The following is an 18,752-nucleotide window of genomic DNA, read 5'->3' on the forward strand; positions in this document are numbered from 1 at the left end:
GTGATGTAGACGGGTATGTAGTAGACATCTTTTTCTCCTGGGTAACCTAATCCTCTTATACTGATTATTTTCTTGCACCATTAAGCTTCTGAAAATAGCTTCTAAAAGCTTCAATGAGCATGTTCTTCAAAGTAATTAAAGGGTTTAGCTTCAGTTGTCTGAAACCCATTAAAGGATAATATTTTAGTTAAGTATTTTATCTCACAGAGTTAGATAAAATTAATCTATGATTTTTGCTGATAGACTTTCCATCGTATTTTGGGTTACATGGACACTTAAAACTCTCAGGAGAGTAAAGTATGATGATTAATCTAAAATAAGCTCTGATTTTTAGTATTATGATGCGTAGACATTTCTGTGTCTGTGATATAACAAAAACGTCTGTTCACATTTCTCTTTATATTACTAGCCTATGAGTTATTGGTTCTGTATTTCTAAAATCTTCAAGGTACCAGTCATTTAGGACCTGATTCAAATGCTGATTCTATTTCAGCAAGTCTGGGGAGAGGTCTGAGATTCTGCATTCCCAACAGACTTTTAGGTGATACCCATGCTTTCACCCAGGGTGCACACTGGAGTATAAGATACTAGTAACAAGTTATGTTTATGTTTCACTCTGCACCCAGAAATGAATACCTGGCACTAATTAAGTAGGCAGAGAGGAAATGTTTGCCAAACTGGCTTGGCAAATATAACCAAGCAAAAATTATTCATATCATACACTTTATTTCTCCTCATTTCTGAAAGGGAGAGGAGGAAAGAAGTATCTTGTGATGCGATGAGAGCCAGTTTGAAATGCCACTAGTTAAATCTCAAATGACCTATGTTAACCTAAGTGGAAATCAGTGCTGTTACACAGAGGGAGGGATTTCTGCCATTTAATTCATTTCAGGGCTAGCACCATGATTTGAGATGCAAATCTTGGTTTGGGCACTCACCATCACCACCTCCTTGGGGTCTGCATACCACTGTTTTTAGCTCTTTGAGATTCTGTCTCCAGTTGATGATTTCTACCTTTCTGTCTTTGAGGATAAACTGTAGTTGAACTCTTGGGAGTCAATTGAGGTTATGGTGTCACTAATTCTCTTTAATCATCTTAGAGCAAATGAGTTGTCTTTTACATTTGCCAAATTTGGTTTTGGGTAGACATTAATACTAGCATCCTCAGCTGGAATTTTTGAAGTAAAAATTGCAGTACAACATTTTCCTTTGTATTTTAAAGGAGGAAATTATCTATACCCATAGTGCAGACTTTTAGGAAATGATTGATGGTTTATTCCTGTTTTCCATCCCTCTCTTATTCCATTTCCTTATGTCTTAAAATTAAAGCTTCACCAAATTAATGGAGTTGTTAAAGCACTCTCTGAAAAAGCTTCACCAAATTGTTTTTAACAAAATTAATGTTTTTAAATTAATTTTATTAGAGTACAGTTGACTTATAGTATTGCGTTAATTTTTGTTGTATAGCATAGTGACCCAGTCATACATATATATCCATTCTTTTTCAACATTCCTAGAGAAATGTGTTAGAAGCTGGGCCAATAGTAAACTAAGTGTCCTTCAAAATAGTCATAACTTTTGTCATAGCTTTTTGTACAAAGTCTTCAGTTCAGCCAAGGGACTCCCCAATAATGGATATTATAATGGAACTAGAGAAGGATGAAACCATTTGTTGAGTCCCCACTTTGTGACAGTTACAATGCTAGGGAATGAACTGTAGTATGTTTTTTTAACTCATAACCATCTTGAGAGGAATAGTAACAATTCCATTTTAAATAGGAGAAAATAAAGGCTCAAAAGTTAGGCAACTTGAACTAGGCTGAATTGGCTAGCAAGCAGTGGAGTCAGAATTCACATGGAGGTGAGTTAGTCTCCACTTATGTTTTCTTTACTATGCCATGAACTTTTGATGATTGATCTTTTGCCACTCTACTGCTGCAGTGATAGTTTAAAGATATATATGGCTTTTCATTGCTCCTTTAATAAAATGTAAGCCGCTTTTCTTGAATTCAAGACTTCTTAATCTATATTCTATTTAACACTGAAATCCTACTTCCTAACTCCATAAATCCCTGACAGTCAACCACTTTCACTAACCCCTCAACATGCCCCATGGATTGTTCCTTCAAGAATGCCCTCTTCTTTCCTTCCTAACATCCTACACTTCTTTCATAGACCAAGTCCTATCTTTTTTTGTGAGATCTTCTCTTATTCTATCAACAGACATTAAATTTTTATGCACTGAATTCCTTCTGGGGTTAGAGCCATAGAATCTTAAGCATCCAAAAGAGCTCATAGACCTTCTACATTTTTCTTCCACTCCTATCTCCACCACAAATGGTGCCTTCGTTTGACATATGGAGTAGTGAAAGCTAGAGAGATATCCTAAGTGTTACGCTCTGGTGGTGTCCAGATTTTCTGTCTTCTACCCTGTGCTCTGCATTTTAACTGCTTCTCTACCCCTCATGAGGTATGACTCCCAGTTTGTTACTGTTTATTTCATAGTGCCTATAGGTTATTTTGCACTATGTATCTTTAAACATTTTTTTTTTGTCTTTTTTTTTTTGTCTTTTTGCTATTTCTTGGGTCGCTCCCGCGGCATATGGAGGTTCCCAGGCTAGGGGTCGAATTGGAGCTGTAGCCACTGGCCTACGCCAGAGCCACAGCAACATGGGATCCGAGCCGCGTCTGCAACCTACACCACAGCTCACGGCAACGCGGGATTGTTAACCCACTGAGCAAGGGCAGGGACCAAACCCGCAACCTCATGGTTCCTAGTCGGATTCGTTAACCACTGTGCCACGACGGGAACTCCTAAACATTTTTTTATTGAATGAAATATTCTTTAAGTTCTGCTATGTTTTACAGTTTTCAAAAGTTTCACACACATGATTTCATATAATCCTATAATAACCTTTTTTTTCCCCCACTGCCCCTATATTATACTTCCCCTCCTTCCTTCTCCCCATTGGTAACCACTAGTTTGTTCTCTATAGCTCTGAGTTTGCTCTTTTTTGTTTTATTCACTAGCTTGTATTTTTTAGAGTCTACATATAAGTGATAACATATAGTATTTGTCTCTTCCTGTTTGACCTATTTGACTTGGCATAATGCCCTTCAAGTCTATCCATGTTGCAGCAAATGGCAAACTTTCATTCTTTTTATTGCTGAGTAGTATTCCATTTTATATTTGTATCACATTTTCTTTATCTATTACGTGTCCCTCCTGCCACCATAATTATATGGATGATGAAACATGCTATCATGTTTTGGGGGCTCTTAGGACCTCATGCACATAGCAACTACTTAATGAATGTATATTGAGAAGGAGGTTGGATCATTTTAATAAGGCCTCTTCACCGGCATCCCAAAGATAGACATTTTATTGTAATTTTGCTGATTTACTTAAATAACAAGTATGTGGCTATTTAATGCACTTATGACCTTTAGAAACTTAGACTCATTTTTACTTGCTATTTACAAAATGAGTGGCTTTACTATGTTTGATTCCAAAAGGTTTGTATATATGTGTCTTTTTTCATGACTTTTAAAAAGTGTATTGATAAATACAAGAAAATTTTAAGAAATAAAATGATTAAAATTGTTGGACAAAATTGACCAAACATATTGCCACTACTTTCTGTGTATAAATATGTATGTGTGCACACTTTTAAAAAGTCAGTATATCATGGTTTGAAAAAACAACTGGAGGCTCATAAAATATATCTATATCTATATCTATCTATCCATCCACAATCTAATCATGATTAAACGTTTTTCTCAGTGGAATTTCCCTTTCAGTTTAGATATTAGTACAAAAATAACTCATTCAGATAATTTAAAATTTTATAATCTATATAAAAAATATTTCAAATATTTCATGACTCAGTGGTTAACAAACCCGACTAGATCCATGAGGACACGGGTTTGATCCCTGGCCTCACTCAGTGGGTTACGGATCTGGAGTTGCTGTGAGCTGTGGTGTAGGTTGCAGACACGGCTCTGATCCCACATTGCTGTGGCTCTGGCATAGGCTGGCACCTACAGCTCTGATTGGACCCCCAGCCTGGGAACCTCCATATGCCGCTGGTGCAGCCCTAAAAGACAAAAAGACTGAAAAAAAAAAATCAACAAATGAGAATCATTTCTCCTTCACTGAAAAGTTTTTTGAGAAAGAGGCACCTCATTTACTTATCTGACATGTTCAAATAGCTAAAGTGTTCTTATATTTGCACACTTCTGCAATTACCAATTTGTAGTTTCCACCTTCTTTATAGAAATATTTCCGAAATATATTACATTCATGTATATGGCAAACAATTCTAAAAGTAAGCAATATTTCAGTAACCAATGTAAAGTGCTTAGTATGATCCCTTATAAATTGTAGGAGCTTAACAAGTTATGTTTCCCTCTGCCTTCATCTTTTTTGGCACTTTTTGGAGTAAATCCAATATTTGAAAAGCTCTTTGACAGTGTCACTAACCAGGAGAAAATAGAAGCAGGTTTTAATTCAAGTAGCAGCTAGGAGTTGATTCCCTGAGAGTGACAATCATTTTTACCAAGATAAGTGTTTCTCTTAATAAAAATTATTCTTACAGTTCTCGTCCATTTCCAGACATCTTGAATCCACCAAAGGGGCAATGGGCAGATAACACACCATAGCAGTTCACCCTGAAAAGAGAAGTACATTGTAGATCATGCTTAACCTATGAAATAACTCCTGAATTTGGGATTTTTGAAATTCAGAGAGGGCTTTAACAACTCCATTAATTTCAGTATCACATACTCATTGTGAAAAAAAGACCAGCACTATAAATTAGAATGAAGAAGTATATATACGTACTGCATACATATACATACATACATACATATACAGTGTATATACATACTGCCTGGAAATAAGTAGCATGGCACAACTCTGGATGTGGACAACCATTTTGATAGCACATCATGTCCATGAGAAGTTGTAGTTTGGATTCTGAAAGTTGGAATTGTCAGTATGCCATAAGAGAAAGGATATGGTTTGTGAGAGACAGGATTTTGTTAGATGAGTGTTCTTTACTGACATACAGTAAGCCTTGTGATTCTTTTGTGGGTTGTGTGCTTAACAGGCTAAAATCAATTTTCTTTTGCAATCATAATATGTCTCATATACTAAGTTCACTTTTTTCATTAATTCAAAAAATTGCTTAAACAGAGGCCTTAGCAGAAGTTGGATTTCATTATTAATTTATCTCTTGCCATATTCTAAAACTATTTTAAAATGTTTACATGAAAAAATATAATTTAAAAAAATGAATGATTAAAATGATATGCTAGTTATGATAAAAGATGAAGACAAGGAGGAAAAGTTAGAATGTAGTTATGCAGGACATGAACAATTTATTTAGCTTTAAATTTCCTGGTGGCCAAAGAGAATAGCAAAATCTAATTACCTACATTATTTTTACTATTCATAGAGGAAAGAGTATTATTTATAAAGAGAAACAGTGTATTTAAAATATTTTCCCCTTCTTTAATGCTATTATAATAGGTAAACAATAGTGTGGCTTCCAAGTAAACTGTGTTGAGCTTAGAAGAGGTCAGTTTTTCATTTAATTCTTAGATATTCAGGTATTTTCTGTTACAGCATTTACTATCCTAGTTGAGAGAGCTTCATATTCTCATTGGACCATAAGGTTCTTATCCAAGTCTCCCATTGTAGAAGATATTTCCTTAAAAAATTTTACATTTTCAAAAGATAACTCATCTCAGCTTTGTTTGATTGCTTTTTCAACAGCCAAATCAGATCTATTCTTTGAAATTTTGGATAAAATTCTAGCAACTCTGGAATTCAATAGTTATTCTGAAAACACCAAGCAGTGACTATGTCTGTGACAATGTCAGAACATTGTTATGTTTTAGGATATATAGTAATGAGAATATTAGTAGAGAAAGTCCTGACTGGAGATTCCCATGCTGAGTGGAATGATGTCATAACAAGCTTCTTAATTAAGCAGGCACTTAACATCCTGTTATTCCAAAGTCAAAAACCCTACATTGGAAATGAAGCTATTTTCGTATAAGTAGATGGAGAACTAAAGAAGTACGCATTAAAGGAAAAAGTAAGTTCAAAATGATCAGCCATGCCAATTGATTCTGTTTTTATGATTCTATTTTGTTATGAAGAAAGGACGTGCTCTACCCACAAATTCTGGCTCTATCCCTTAAACCTGGGTGATATTGGGAAAGTTATGCTGCCTCTGTAAGCATGTATTTTCTCCTTTGTAAAATGAGAGTAATAATATTTTAAAAAAATTTAAATTACATTTTATTGGTATAGTTAAATTGCAACATTGTGTTATTTTCAGGTGTACAGCAAAGTAAATCATTTATATATATATTATATATACACATATGTATATTTATATGCGTATGTATATATGCACATACACATACACATGGACCTGTCCATTCTTTTTCAAATTCTTTTCCCATACAGATTATTACAGAATATTGAGTAGAGTTTCCTGTGCTGTATGGTAGGTCCTTGTTAGTTATCTATTTTATCTATTTTATTGTAGTAGTGTGTATAATCTCAAATGCCTAATTTATGCCCTCCCCCCATGTATTACCTTTGGTAAGCATGTTTTCTCTCTGTAAAATGGGAGTGATAATATTTAATAGGGTTGTTTCAAGGAGTAAGATATAAGTAAGTACAGAATGTGCTTCCTTTTTTTTTTTTTTTTTTTTTGCCTTTTCTAGGGCCTCACTCACGGCATATGGAGGTTCCCAGGCTAGGGGTCTAATCGGAGCTGCAGCTGTCAAGCCTATGCCAGAGCCACAGCAATGTGGGATTTGAGCTGCGTCTGCAACCTACACCCACAGCTTATGGCAACGCCGGACCCTTAACCCACTGAGCAAGGCCAGGGATCGAATCCGCAACCTCATGGTTCCTAGTTGGATTCGTTAACCGCTGAGCCACGACAGGAACTCCCAGAATGTGCTTCTTAAAGTGCATGCTACAGAGTAAGTCTTTAGTAAATTGAGAAAATATATGTACATGTAATAATAATGGTGAATTTTATTAAAATTTTATAGAAAAATTCTCTGTTAATCACCAGTCATACTGATTGTTTAAGAAGAATTTGTTTGATTTTAAATAAGAGTCTCTGAGAGGAAACATCCCATCATATTAAAAAAAAATAAAAAAACAGGCTTTTGGTAGTATCCTCAGTCCTGGTTGTATACTAGAATCACTTGAGAGCTTTGAAAAATACTTTTTAAATAAAAGACCTGCATCCAGTCCCAATAACAGAGACTGATAGAATTGGTGGGTTTGATGCATACCCTCCTCCAACCAAATCACCATAGATATTTTAAAGTTCCCCAGAAGACTCTAATGTATAGCCTAGGTTGAGAGTCAGAGTCTTAAGCAGGTCTGACTCTCAGCTGTTATATATTGTGTGATCTTGATCAACTACTTGATCAAGTAACTCCACTAAGCTTCATTTTTTTTTCCGTCAACAAATCAGCCATACCAATTAAACAGTTGTTGTAAGGTAAGATGAGATAATGAAGGTGAAGAATGCAGTGCAGTGCTTTGCATCGAGTACATACTAACTAAATCGTGACTCTCTTGGGTTAAGAAAAAAAGAGCTATCAAGAAACACAAGAGGGGTTCCTGTCATGGCTCAGTGGTTAACGAATCTGACTAGGAACCATGAAGTTGCAGGTTCAATCCCTGGCCTTGCTCAGTGGGTTGAGGATCTGGCGTTGCTGTGAGCTGTGGTGTAGGTCACAGACATAGCTCGGATCTGGTGTTGCTGTGGCTCTGGTGTAGGCCAGTGGCTACAGCTCCGATTCGACCCCTAGCCTGGGAACCTCCATATGCTGTGGGTGCAGCCCCAGAAAAAGACAAAATAAATAAATAAATAAATAAATAAAAAGAAGCACAAGGATTGCTTGGCTGTCTCTCAAGAGTAGATACCTTTCAATATTCAGTGGATTCTGAATGTTGCCAGGGCTGAAGAGATGAAGTGAGGTTTGATGAAACAAAAATTACCAACAAAGCAGCCCAGAGGCTGAGGTCTGGGCAGAGGATGCAACAGTTTGAAAGCCGTAGCCTTAGCATTTATATCCTTTAAAGTATAAAAATCAGAGATAGAAGCCAGGTGAAAAATGAGATAGACGGGCTACTCAAAACTCATGTTCTTTGAATTTAAGACTTTTGGACATCTCTGGTAATCCCAGAGTAAAAAGCTGTTATAAGAATTAAATGTTTGTATGCATAAGGACACTGACTAAACACTCTAATTACTATCTAATGACCTTGATTAAAACAGAGCTTTTATCTCCCTTGTGTGTAGTATAGTGCCAAGTGCCTAGAAATTACTTAATTACACTTATATTTGCCAAACATCAATAAAATATTTGGGCAAGTGATTTCAGAAGGTTGGATAGAGTTTTTTAAAAAGTATGTTTATACACACACACATATGCCCTTCTAAAGTTCTTCCAGTAAAGCAGAGGTTTTTTGTTTGTTTGATTTTTCAAACAGCAGGTCATATGATTCCAAGCAAAAAATTAAAGTCAGAAAATGTTCAAAGTGGCCTGTTAATGTGGTTGACTTTGAAAAGGTGGTATTACATAGGTCTGACTTACCACACTGTCCCAGACTGAAGAGCAGAGGAGACTGTGATAGCTTTATCAATGTCTTTGGTAAAAATTCCTGCTGATAAGCCATAGAGAGTATTGTTTGCTCTCTTGATCACATCATCTAAAGATTTAAACTTCATGATTTGTTGCACTGGTCCAAATATCTATACCACAACCAGAAATGAATGAAATAAATCAAAGTAATAGGTTACAACTAAATATTTTATATCATATTGTAGCTATAAATATAAATCTATAATATATGCATAAATATTTATATTTATTATGTTTCATGTAAATGCACATATTTTGCATTGACAATAAAGACCTTGGCACATATGAGCAATTACTAGATGTTTTTAATTATCAATAAAAACAATGAAAAGTAAAATATGCAATATGTAACACTGACATTAAAACCCTTGGTATGTGACACTGACAGTAAAGCCCTTGGCACATCAATAAAAACAATGAAAAATAAAATAAAAGTAAAAATAATAAAAATTATAGACTGGTATCCTTCAATCCACAGACCAATATCAACTACAGCAAATATTCCTAAAAAATATTAGCAAATAGTGTTTACCAATACCTCCAATGAATTGAACACCATTAGCAAGTGAGGATCATTCTAGAGATGGAAGGCTGGTTCGGTGTTCAAAAAACAATCAATGTAATACACCGTATTAATAGAATGAAAGGAAAAATACACATTGACATCTCAATTGATACAGAAAAATCATTTGAGTAAAAATCAACAGAGTAAAAATAAAGGGATTTATGAAAACTCACCTCTAATATCTTAATGGTAAAGACTGAATGCTTTTCCCCTAAAATAGGGAACAAAGCAAAGATGCCCATTTTTCCAACTCTTATTCAACATAGAGCTGGAATTCCAGCAAGTAAAAAGGGCAAGAAGTGGAAATGAAAGGTATACAGATTAGAAATACAGGAGTAAAACTGTCCCTATTTGTAGATGGTTTGATTTTCTATAAACAAGTTCTCAGTCTCCAAAACCCTCTAGAATACCTAAGTTCATTGATATACAGGATACAGAGAACATTCAAAATCAATTGCACTTGTATATTAGTAATGAAATGTACATACTGAAGTTAGAAATACCATTTACAATCACTCAAAAAATACTTAGTTATAAATTCAATAAAACATGTGTAGTACTTGTATACTGAAAATTACAAAATCTAATGAAAGAAATGAAAGATATAAATAAATGAGGAGACCTATTATGTTCAATAACTGGAAGATTTAACACAATAAAGATGTTAATTCTCCCCAAATTGATAGACACGTTTAATGAAATTCCTTTCAAAATTCCAGCAAGATTTTTTTTCTTTTTTCTTTTTTTTTTTTTTTTTTGTCTTTTGTCTTTGTTGTTGTTGTTGCTATTTCTTGGGCCGCTCCCGCGGCATATGGAGGTTCCCAGGCTAGGGGTTGAATCGGAGCTGTAGCCACCAGCCTACGCCAGAGCCACAGCAACTCGGGATCCGAGCCGCATCTGCGACCTACACCACAGCTCACGGCAACGCCGGATCGTTAACCCACTGAGCAAGGGCAGGGACCGAACCCGCAACCTCATGGTTCCTAGTCGGATTCGTTAACCACTGCGCCACGACGGGAACTCCCAGCAGCAAGATTTTTTAATATATACAGACGAGGTTATTCTGAAATTTATATGAAAAAGATTAGGATTAGCTAAAATGATTTTGAAAAAGGATAGAGTGAGAGGACTCAGTCTTTCCAATTTTGAGACTTATTATACAGCTACCATAATTAAGAGAGTATTGATAGAGAAACAGACACATAACTCAGTGGAACAGAGTGGAAAACCCAGCAATTGGTACACATAAATACATATGCACAACTGAATTTTGACAGTGTTGCAAAAGTAAGGGAATGGAAGAAAAATTGCCTTTTCAACAAATGATGCTGGAGCAATTGACATGTATGGAAGAAAACTAATAAATAATCTTGACAACTCCCACACCTTGTGTAAAAATTAACCTAAAATGTACCACAGACTTAAAGTAAAACATAGACTATAAAGATTTTAGGAGTTTCTGTTGTGACTCAGCAGAAAATGAGTTCATGAGGACGCAGGTTCAATCCCTGACCTTGCTCAGTGGGTTAAGGATCTGGCATTGCATCGCAGACATGGCTCGGATTTGGCATTGCTGTGGCTGTGGTATAGGCCAGTAGCTACAGTTCCGATTTGACCCCTAGTCTGGGAACCTCCATGTGCCATGGGTATGGCCCTAAAAAGACAACCAAAAAAAAAGATTTTAGAAAGAAAGTAAAAAATTACACAGACAAAATCTTTTGGATCTAGGAGTAAATAAAGAGTAGTTCATAGAGTTGACACCAAAAACACTATCCACAAAAAGAAAAATGGATAAATTGGACTTCCTTAAAATTGAAAACTTTTGTTCTGAGAAAGACCCTGATAAGAAGATGAAAGGACAAGCTATAATCTGGGAGAAGGTATTTGCAAACACATCCCACAAAAGATCAACAGGATGTATAAGCAACTCTAAAAACTCAACAGTAAAAAAGGAAATAATAAATTTGAATATGGACAAAAGAAATGAAGAGACATTTCATCAAGGAAGATATCAGATGGCAAATAAGACCATGTAAAGATGTTCAGCATCATTAGCCATTAGGGAAATGCAAATTTAAACCTCAGTGAGCTATTATACTTATCTGAATGGCTAAAATAAAAAATAGCCACAGCACCAAATGTTAGCAAGGAGGCAAAGAAATTGAGGTAATTCATGCATTGCTTATGGGAATATGAAATTGTTAACCTACTCTGGAAAACAGTTTGGCAGTTTCTTAAAAAGTTGCATTTACCACATAACCCTAGCAATTATACTCCTGGGCATTTATCCCAGAGAAATGAAGACTTATGTCACACACACAAAAAAACCTGTACACTGATGTTTATAACAGCATCATTCAAATAGCCCTAAACTGGAAACAACTAAAAGTTCTTCAATGGTTAAATAAACTAGTGCATTCATGCTATGGAATAGTCAGCAATAAACGAACAAACTATCTTTCCATGCAACAACCTAGGTTAATCTATTGAGAATTATGCTGAGTGGAAAAAAAAAAAAAAGACAGTTGCCAATGGTTGCATAAAGTATTGAATTCACTATGTGACATTCTTGAAATGAGAAAATTATAGAAGTAAAGAACAGATTAGTGTTTAAGAGAAAGCCAAAGGTTGAGGATAGAGTGGCATAGGAGGGATATAGATTTGGCTGTTAAAAGGGAACATGAGAGATTCATGTGGTGATGAAGTATTCTGTGCCTTGACTGGATCACTGTTAACATACTTACTATATATTATGCCATGGTTTTGTAAGATCTTACCATTGAAGGAAACTGGGTAAGGAATACATGGAATTTTTCTGTATTATCGCTCACAACAATAAATGAATCTGTAGTTATCTCAAAATAAGGAGTTTGATTCAAAAAACTGTATACTTTGTTCTTTTCGAGTTATTCTAAAATATATTATTTCCAAAGGGGGAAAAGGAACAACGAGCATGGGGTGGTATTTCCCATCACTTATCTATAAAGGAAGCACTAGAACATCTTGATTCTGCATTTGGCTAGAAATTCTTGGCCTGCCCAGTGAATTCTTTATTATTCTTAGTCTTGATCAAAAATAATTTAATCCTTTATCAGTATTAGAAATGAAGAGTAACATTTACTGAGAAAGGTGTTCAAAGAGCTGAGAATGTTAAAGGAACAACCATGCAACCATGCAAACAAAATTTAGCAGCAAAGGGACAGTAAAGAATGAAACCATTTACCTCCTCTTTGGCAATGCGCATCTCATCTGTAACATTAGAGAAAACCGTGGGTTGGATAAAGTAGCCTTTATTCCCCCATGGGCCTCCACCACACTCCAGTTTTGCTCCTTCTTTCTTCCCACTTTCAATAAGGTCAAGTATTTTTTCATATTGTTCCTTATCAATCTATTTGAAAAATAACGCAAGAAAAGGAAATGAAAAGAGTAGCTTGTAAAGATAATACTTCGCCCAGACTGTTAATAAGGGTTTCAAAATACTAGGATGTTGTTATTAAGTTAAATATTCAAACAAAATAGCTGATGGAGGCTCAGAGTCATTGTTGGGTATATTTTATTCTCATGACTTTCTGGAAAGAAAACTTGAAGATAAATATTTATATTTAGTATTTATCTTAGAGTCATGCAAGAAAAGTATGTTGGCACTGCAAACACATGTAAGCCTTTTTACACAACTTTCATTTATTTGCATGTGGAAAAGATCTGTTAATCATTAACCATATTTACAAGGAAACTATAATCCTAACTGAAATTAAATGGTGAAAGAAGAAAAAGAAAACTTTGATTCTGGGATTAATTAGACATGGCAGTTGGAAAACAGATGCTTTGTGACTTTAGGAAGATCCCTAGACCTCTGATGCTCCTCATCCTTGCCATCCCCTATGGCCAGGTCCATGCTGACCACAGCCCGGTTATCCCACCCAGTTCAGGTCCGCCTGGGGCAGTCTGCAGGTATGGTTCTAATTTCCAACCTGTCCTGATTGTTGCCATCGTGCTTAATTAAATGGCCCACGTCTGAATAGATTATAAGAACTATAGAACTTAAATGCTTTTTTAACAATATTTTTATAAAGAAAAGAATGTATCTACAGTTCTACCTGGGAACTCAGGGGACCATAGCTCTCTTCCCTGCACTGGAATTGGAGCTACCTGGTGCTTCATTTCCTATCTGGGGAGGTTAAAGGATTGAGTAATTTTTGGATTCCAAATCACTGGTGAAGACTGCCTTGTCTCAGGTGTAGCTGGGGTTAAGTTTTAAAGGGAAAACATTGGAGATCCAGGAGTTAGGTGGAAGCCTCTTGCCAATTCACCTAGTCTCTTCTCACCACTCACAAGTGTTGTTCTTTGTCTTCCTCTTTGACTTTACCATTTCTCCTATGTTCTAAGTCCTAGGAAAAGGTTTCATAAAGTTCTCCCTAAACATAATCCAGCTCCCACATCCAATTAGATAAAATTATATATAACAAATGCTTCCTTGGTAAAGTCTTTTTCCAATTTGATTCAAAGACCAAAATGTACATTTCCTTAAAAAGTTAGAAGTATCAGTATTTTCATTTGAAAAAGATGTGATAGCCATATATCTGTATGATTTTACATTATGTATTAAAATATGTATTAAAGCTTATTAAAGAACTTTTTCCATAAGTTTTTTTCTTATAACAACAAATGAGCATTTTTAAGGGTAAAGGAGCCTCAAGGGCTTTAATTCTTTTATTACCTCTCAAAGTCCCAATATATTTACTTATTTTACTAATTCAGTGCAACCTGTGTTAAAAATCTTTTCACATATAAAGATTAAAGTCTTATGTTAAGCAGTTAGATCACTAGATTATTTACTTAGCTCTATGATTAGAAATTTTCCTAAAGTCTATTTAATTCCCTTCTCTTAGGAATAATTAAGTGAAAGTATTGCCCAACAATGCTTATTAAGTATCTTCCCTTCCCTTCCTCTCACTTCTTTCCTTTCCTCTTCACATCTTTCTTTCTTTCTTTCTTTCTTTCTTTCTTTCTTTCTTTCTTTCTTTCTTTCTTTCTTTCCTTCTTTCTTTCTTTCTTTCTTTCATTCTTTCTTTCTTTCTTTTTCTTTCTTTCTTTCTTTTTCTTTCTTTCTTTCTTTCTTTCCTTCCTTCCTTCCTTCCTTCTATTCATCTAGCTATCTGTCTATCAAGTCTCGTTGATATATGTATATCTCAAATGGAAAGTATTCTTTACTTTTACATAGATAGATGGATAGATATATAGATGATAAATATTTAGAGAATGAAATAATCACAGCTAAAGTCTTAGAATCCCATTCTTTTTTAGAATGGGAGACCAAGTCAAAATTGAATTTATTATGTCTTGGCATCCATTGAAAAGTTATCAAAATATGATCAAAATTAGCAACTACTTCTGTGAACTCATTAAAAGCAAAGATAAATACAAAATGTAATAGGATTAAGCTAAACAAAACATTATTTCATTTACCAAGTAAGTTATTTTAGGTTTTCAGGTTTCAATATTTGGCAATGCCTAGTCCTAAAATTTTCCAACTTGGGTATTTTGGCATGAGCATGAAAATCCAAAACAGGCTTTTAACATATCTAGACTGTAAACTCTATGATATCAAGTAGATGTTCTGTGCTAGATCAAGATCTCAAAGGGCAAGAGTAAATTTAGAACCAAAGACCCAGGAGCTTGAAAATAGACAATGAACGGAAAACTGTGTAAGGAAGAAGGAAAGGTAGGCTTTGGATAAGAGAGACACTCTTACTGATGATAATTTTAAGCAGACAGAAGAAAATGAAAACTCTAGTGTTTAATTGGACTTATACAACTAAAATGAGAAGTTTGGCACAAAGTCTGGAACTCGGGACTTTTTTGGATACTTGTGTTATCTTTAGAAAGTCAGAGTGACTAAAGACTTTGGAGAGAATTTAGAGGTGTGCTAGCTGCTTATAAAGGTGGAATGGAAGCTGAGAGGATTTATTCTGAGGAATAAATAAATGATAGGATTGCATAAGAACTTCCAAGTGCCTAGGAACTGTATATAGGAATCCAGAGGTATACAGAGTGAGGAAAATGAATTTATAGCATTTTTTCCCTTACATCTTTAATTTCCAATGTATTTCTTAAACTGTTTCTAGATATGGAAACTGGGCAACACAAAACCAGTTGGGAGTTAGTTTCATTTTTTTTTTTTTTTTTAATCACCAAACTGATACACTATTGTCATCTAGGAAGACATGCAGATAGGAAGTAATCATATTCAATTAATACCAGGCCGAGAGAGGATATTTTATTCCTATACCCTGTGAATTCTACTTAATCTATTTTATACTCACCTGAGGGCCTTGATTGACCCCTGGGGTCAGAGGATTTCCAAGAACATACTTTTTAGCCCGCTCAACACTCTTTCGAACAAATTCATTGTAAATTGATTCTTCCACAAAAAGCCGAGATGCAGCTATGCAACATTGGCCCTGGTGGTAGAAGAGCCCGTGATGTGCAAATTCAACAGCAGCGTCCACTGCAAAGAAGACATCCATGTTAAAGAAGTAATACTTTCAAAAGATTGTATGTTTTTATACATATTTCTTAGAGGCATGTGGTGGTATAAAAAAAATCATGAGTCATGTAGTCAGATGTAGATTCAGTATATTCTGTCTTATCAGTTGGGTGACAGATTACCTTTCTGGTACTTTACTTGCTATAAAAATGATAGAAAAAGGAGTAGACTCTGAAAAAACAGTGGTTACTAATACAACTTTTATATAGGCAATTCCAAGAGTGTGCATTGTCCTAAGGTAAATCTCACTGCAAAAGATTTTTATAAATATCTCCACTTATAAATTAGATGACTGTGAATATTTCTTTCAGGCCCCAGGTTTTAACTAAATGATAAAGAAAATGTAAAGTAACCCTTACATAAGTATTTAAAAACATTCTTAGATAACCTGATTGATAGAAAAAGTGATAATTTCTTAAAAAAATACAAAACCCCTCAAAATTTCCAAAAAAACACTGATATTCAAAATTGCCCATCTACCTTACAACCCTATTCTATAGAAAACATTTTACAAATTTATCTAAGTTGTGCCATATTATTTCACATAGGCCTTTAAAGTATTCTTCATCTTTTTATTTGAGATGGTTACAAGGTCTTAAAAGGAGTAAATAGTTTGCTTTATTAGTAGATGCTGAACAACCAGAAGAAAGTTTTCTTTACGTTTTAATTTTCTAAATGCGGAAGGTTTAACATTGTAGCAATTGGATATTGTTATCTTTATTTTGGACACTAAGCATATCTGCTTAAGTTGTAGTGAAAGCAGTTTATAGAAAAGCTTAGTAAAATCAGAAATCTTGTTTGTAGAATACATAATAAGGAAGTGTGCTTTGAAAAGCTTCAGGTAAAATCATAATCACAACAGAGGCCAATTCTATCAGCCCTCTGTGGTTTGTGTTTAATGCCGCAAACCAATAATGCAGCTATTAAAGAAACAGTTGAGTTTCTTTTTCTATGAACTGACTTCAATTTAGGAAATAATTGTGGGATTCTACTTGATAAAATAATCAGAATGAACATAGGATATTGTTAAGTGGCGTTATATCATAAGTAGATATATGTAATACATGTAAATTCAACTAGCGCCAAAAAAAAAAAAAAAAAAAAAAAAAAAAGAGAGAGAGAGAGAGAGGGAGAGAGAGAAATTACTTAACTAGTATGTGTCCTTTTCCCCTGGCCATTTCATTAAGTGAATGCGTGACCCAGAGGAAAGGGAGATAACAGATTTGCAACTTGCTGTCTTTCCAGCTGGTTTAGTCCAATATGTCTGAGATTATCTCATCCAGTTTAAAGTGATGTCCATATTTAAAGTGTGGAATTTAAGAAAATACATTATGGTTCCTAAGTGCAAAATAGTTTCTCTGGAGTTCAGTTTGAGAAAACAGCAGTCTATTCCAGACCAGGAAGGAATTGTGTCTGTGTTGGACTTATTTAGGTGTTGTAATTTTAGGACAATTTAAGAGATTTTTAAGAGTAGTTTTGGATTCTTAATCAAGTATGCCTTACATGTGGACGTTAGAAGCAAACCCTTCACTGTATGGTATTACTAGACACCAAAAAAGGATGAAGGGTAAGAAGTGAGCAGAGTGGCTTTTACTCACGGTCAGCATCTGCAAACACAATGCAAGGACTCTTTCCACCGAGTTCCAGGGTCACCCTCTTCAGATTGCTTTTCCCGGCAGCTTCTTTGATCATTTTGCCAACCTGAAGTGGAGCATTACAAAGGAGGAGGCTTAATCCTCTCTCATGAAGGCAGGTTTCCCTAGCACTTTAAATTTACACCATGTTTGTGCCATAGTTACATTTCATTAGGGAGAAATGTTAAATAGCATTTTTCTAGATTTGGCACCTTCATATATCAAAGGCTCCTCCATCCAAGCATAACCATATGATGAATCAGAAAAACTCACAAGAACAGATTCTGAACATGACAGGTGATCTAGATATACATGATCTTGATGTATGTGGAGGTTAGTTTTCATTTTAATCAGAACTTCATCTTTCTTCTGATCATTCCTGACAAATGATCCAACCATAACTTATCTATTTTGACTTTTCATCCCCTACTGAAATCCAGAAAACTATCCAGACAAATTGGCATATTCAGCACTCCCAGAATCTCATCTCTCTGCTTCGAATAAGCCCGCCCCAACCACCCCAACTTGGATTTCCTCCACCCCACCCTTCCTTGGGATCCAGCTCATATCTTAGCTTCTCTTTGAAGCTATGATGACTGAAGGCAGACACAACCCTTTCTTCCTCTCATCTGCAGTAGAGTCCTCATGAGGACTCTTCAGAGTCCCCTCGGATTGTATCATTTGCATACATAATCAGTTTCTCAAACTCATGTCACCTCCCTGGTAGCAGTGACAATGTCCTATCATTACATATCTTTTCTTAGCATTGTCAGTAATGGTTAACCGCTGATTAACCGATAGCCCCCTTCATCCCCCTGCCGCCCTGCTCTCTTGCACACTTGTAAACAGTGGAATAAATTGATAATGTGAAAAAAAAAAGAATGTATGCATGTATGTGTGACTGGGTCATATTGCTGTGCAGTAGAAAATTGACAGAACACTAAATCAGCTATAATGGAAAAAAATAAAAGTCATTATAAAAAAATTTTTAAAGAGGAGAATATAAATCCCCCTCCTTCCCCCAAAAAAGAGAAATTGAATTTGTGCTCTGGGCTGCTTCTTCAGTTAGCTGGAATCCTACTGTTCTGGTTTCTTCTTTAATGCTAGTTGACTCTCTTCAGAGAAATAAGTGGTTTTCTTTTTTTTTTTTTTTCCTTTGTGGATCGCTTCTCATCAAGATAACTTTCTGTAGTTGTTTATATATTTTTCATCTCTAAAATCTGACCTGTTATATAACTATTTCTCCTTTATTACTTTTATTGAAGTCTCAGTACACTAAAATGATCTTTGCTTTTCTTTTTACAAGATGACTCAT

General features: G+C 35.1%; 1 protein-coding gene and 1 long non-coding RNA gene across 3 annotated transcripts in view; one reads left to right on the forward strand and one right to left on the reverse strand.

Annotated features, from left to right (window-relative positions):
* Nucleotides 1-18,752, forward strand: part of LOC110255694 (uncharacterized) — a 94,164-nt gene that overhangs the window by 44,484 nt on the left and 30,928 nt on the right. The gene's annotated exons all lie outside the window — the stretch shown is intronic.
* ALDH1A1 (aldehyde dehydrogenase 1 family member A1) overlaps nucleotides 1-18,752 on the reverse strand; it is a 54,285-nt gene that overhangs the window by 1,714 nt on the left and 33,819 nt on the right. Inside the window, exons 8-12 of the mRNA XM_021064911.2 lie at nucleotides 17,402-17,504; nucleotides 15,580-15,764; nucleotides 12,480-12,644; nucleotides 8,644-8,801; nucleotides 4,597-4,671 (exon numbers count right to left, since the gene is read on the reverse strand). Of these exons, the coding sequence (XP_020920570.1) occupies nucleotides 4,597-4,671; nucleotides 8,644-8,801; nucleotides 12,480-12,644; nucleotides 15,580-15,764; nucleotides 17,402-17,504 (686 nt within the window). The remainder of the gene's footprint in view (nucleotides 1-4,596; nucleotides 4,672-8,643; nucleotides 8,802-12,479; nucleotides 12,645-15,579; nucleotides 15,765-17,401; nucleotides 17,505-18,752) is intronic.

The sequence above is a fragment of the Sus scrofa genome, chromosome 1 (assembly GCF_054392235.1).
Source record: "Sus scrofa isolate SSC_HxYL_T2T_F1_AM1 chromosome 1, Sscrofa_HxYL_maternal_Yorkshire_Landrace_v2.0, whole genome shotgun sequence".
Classification (NCBI taxonomy): Eukaryota; Metazoa; Chordata; class Mammalia; order Artiodactyla; family Suidae; genus Sus; species Sus scrofa.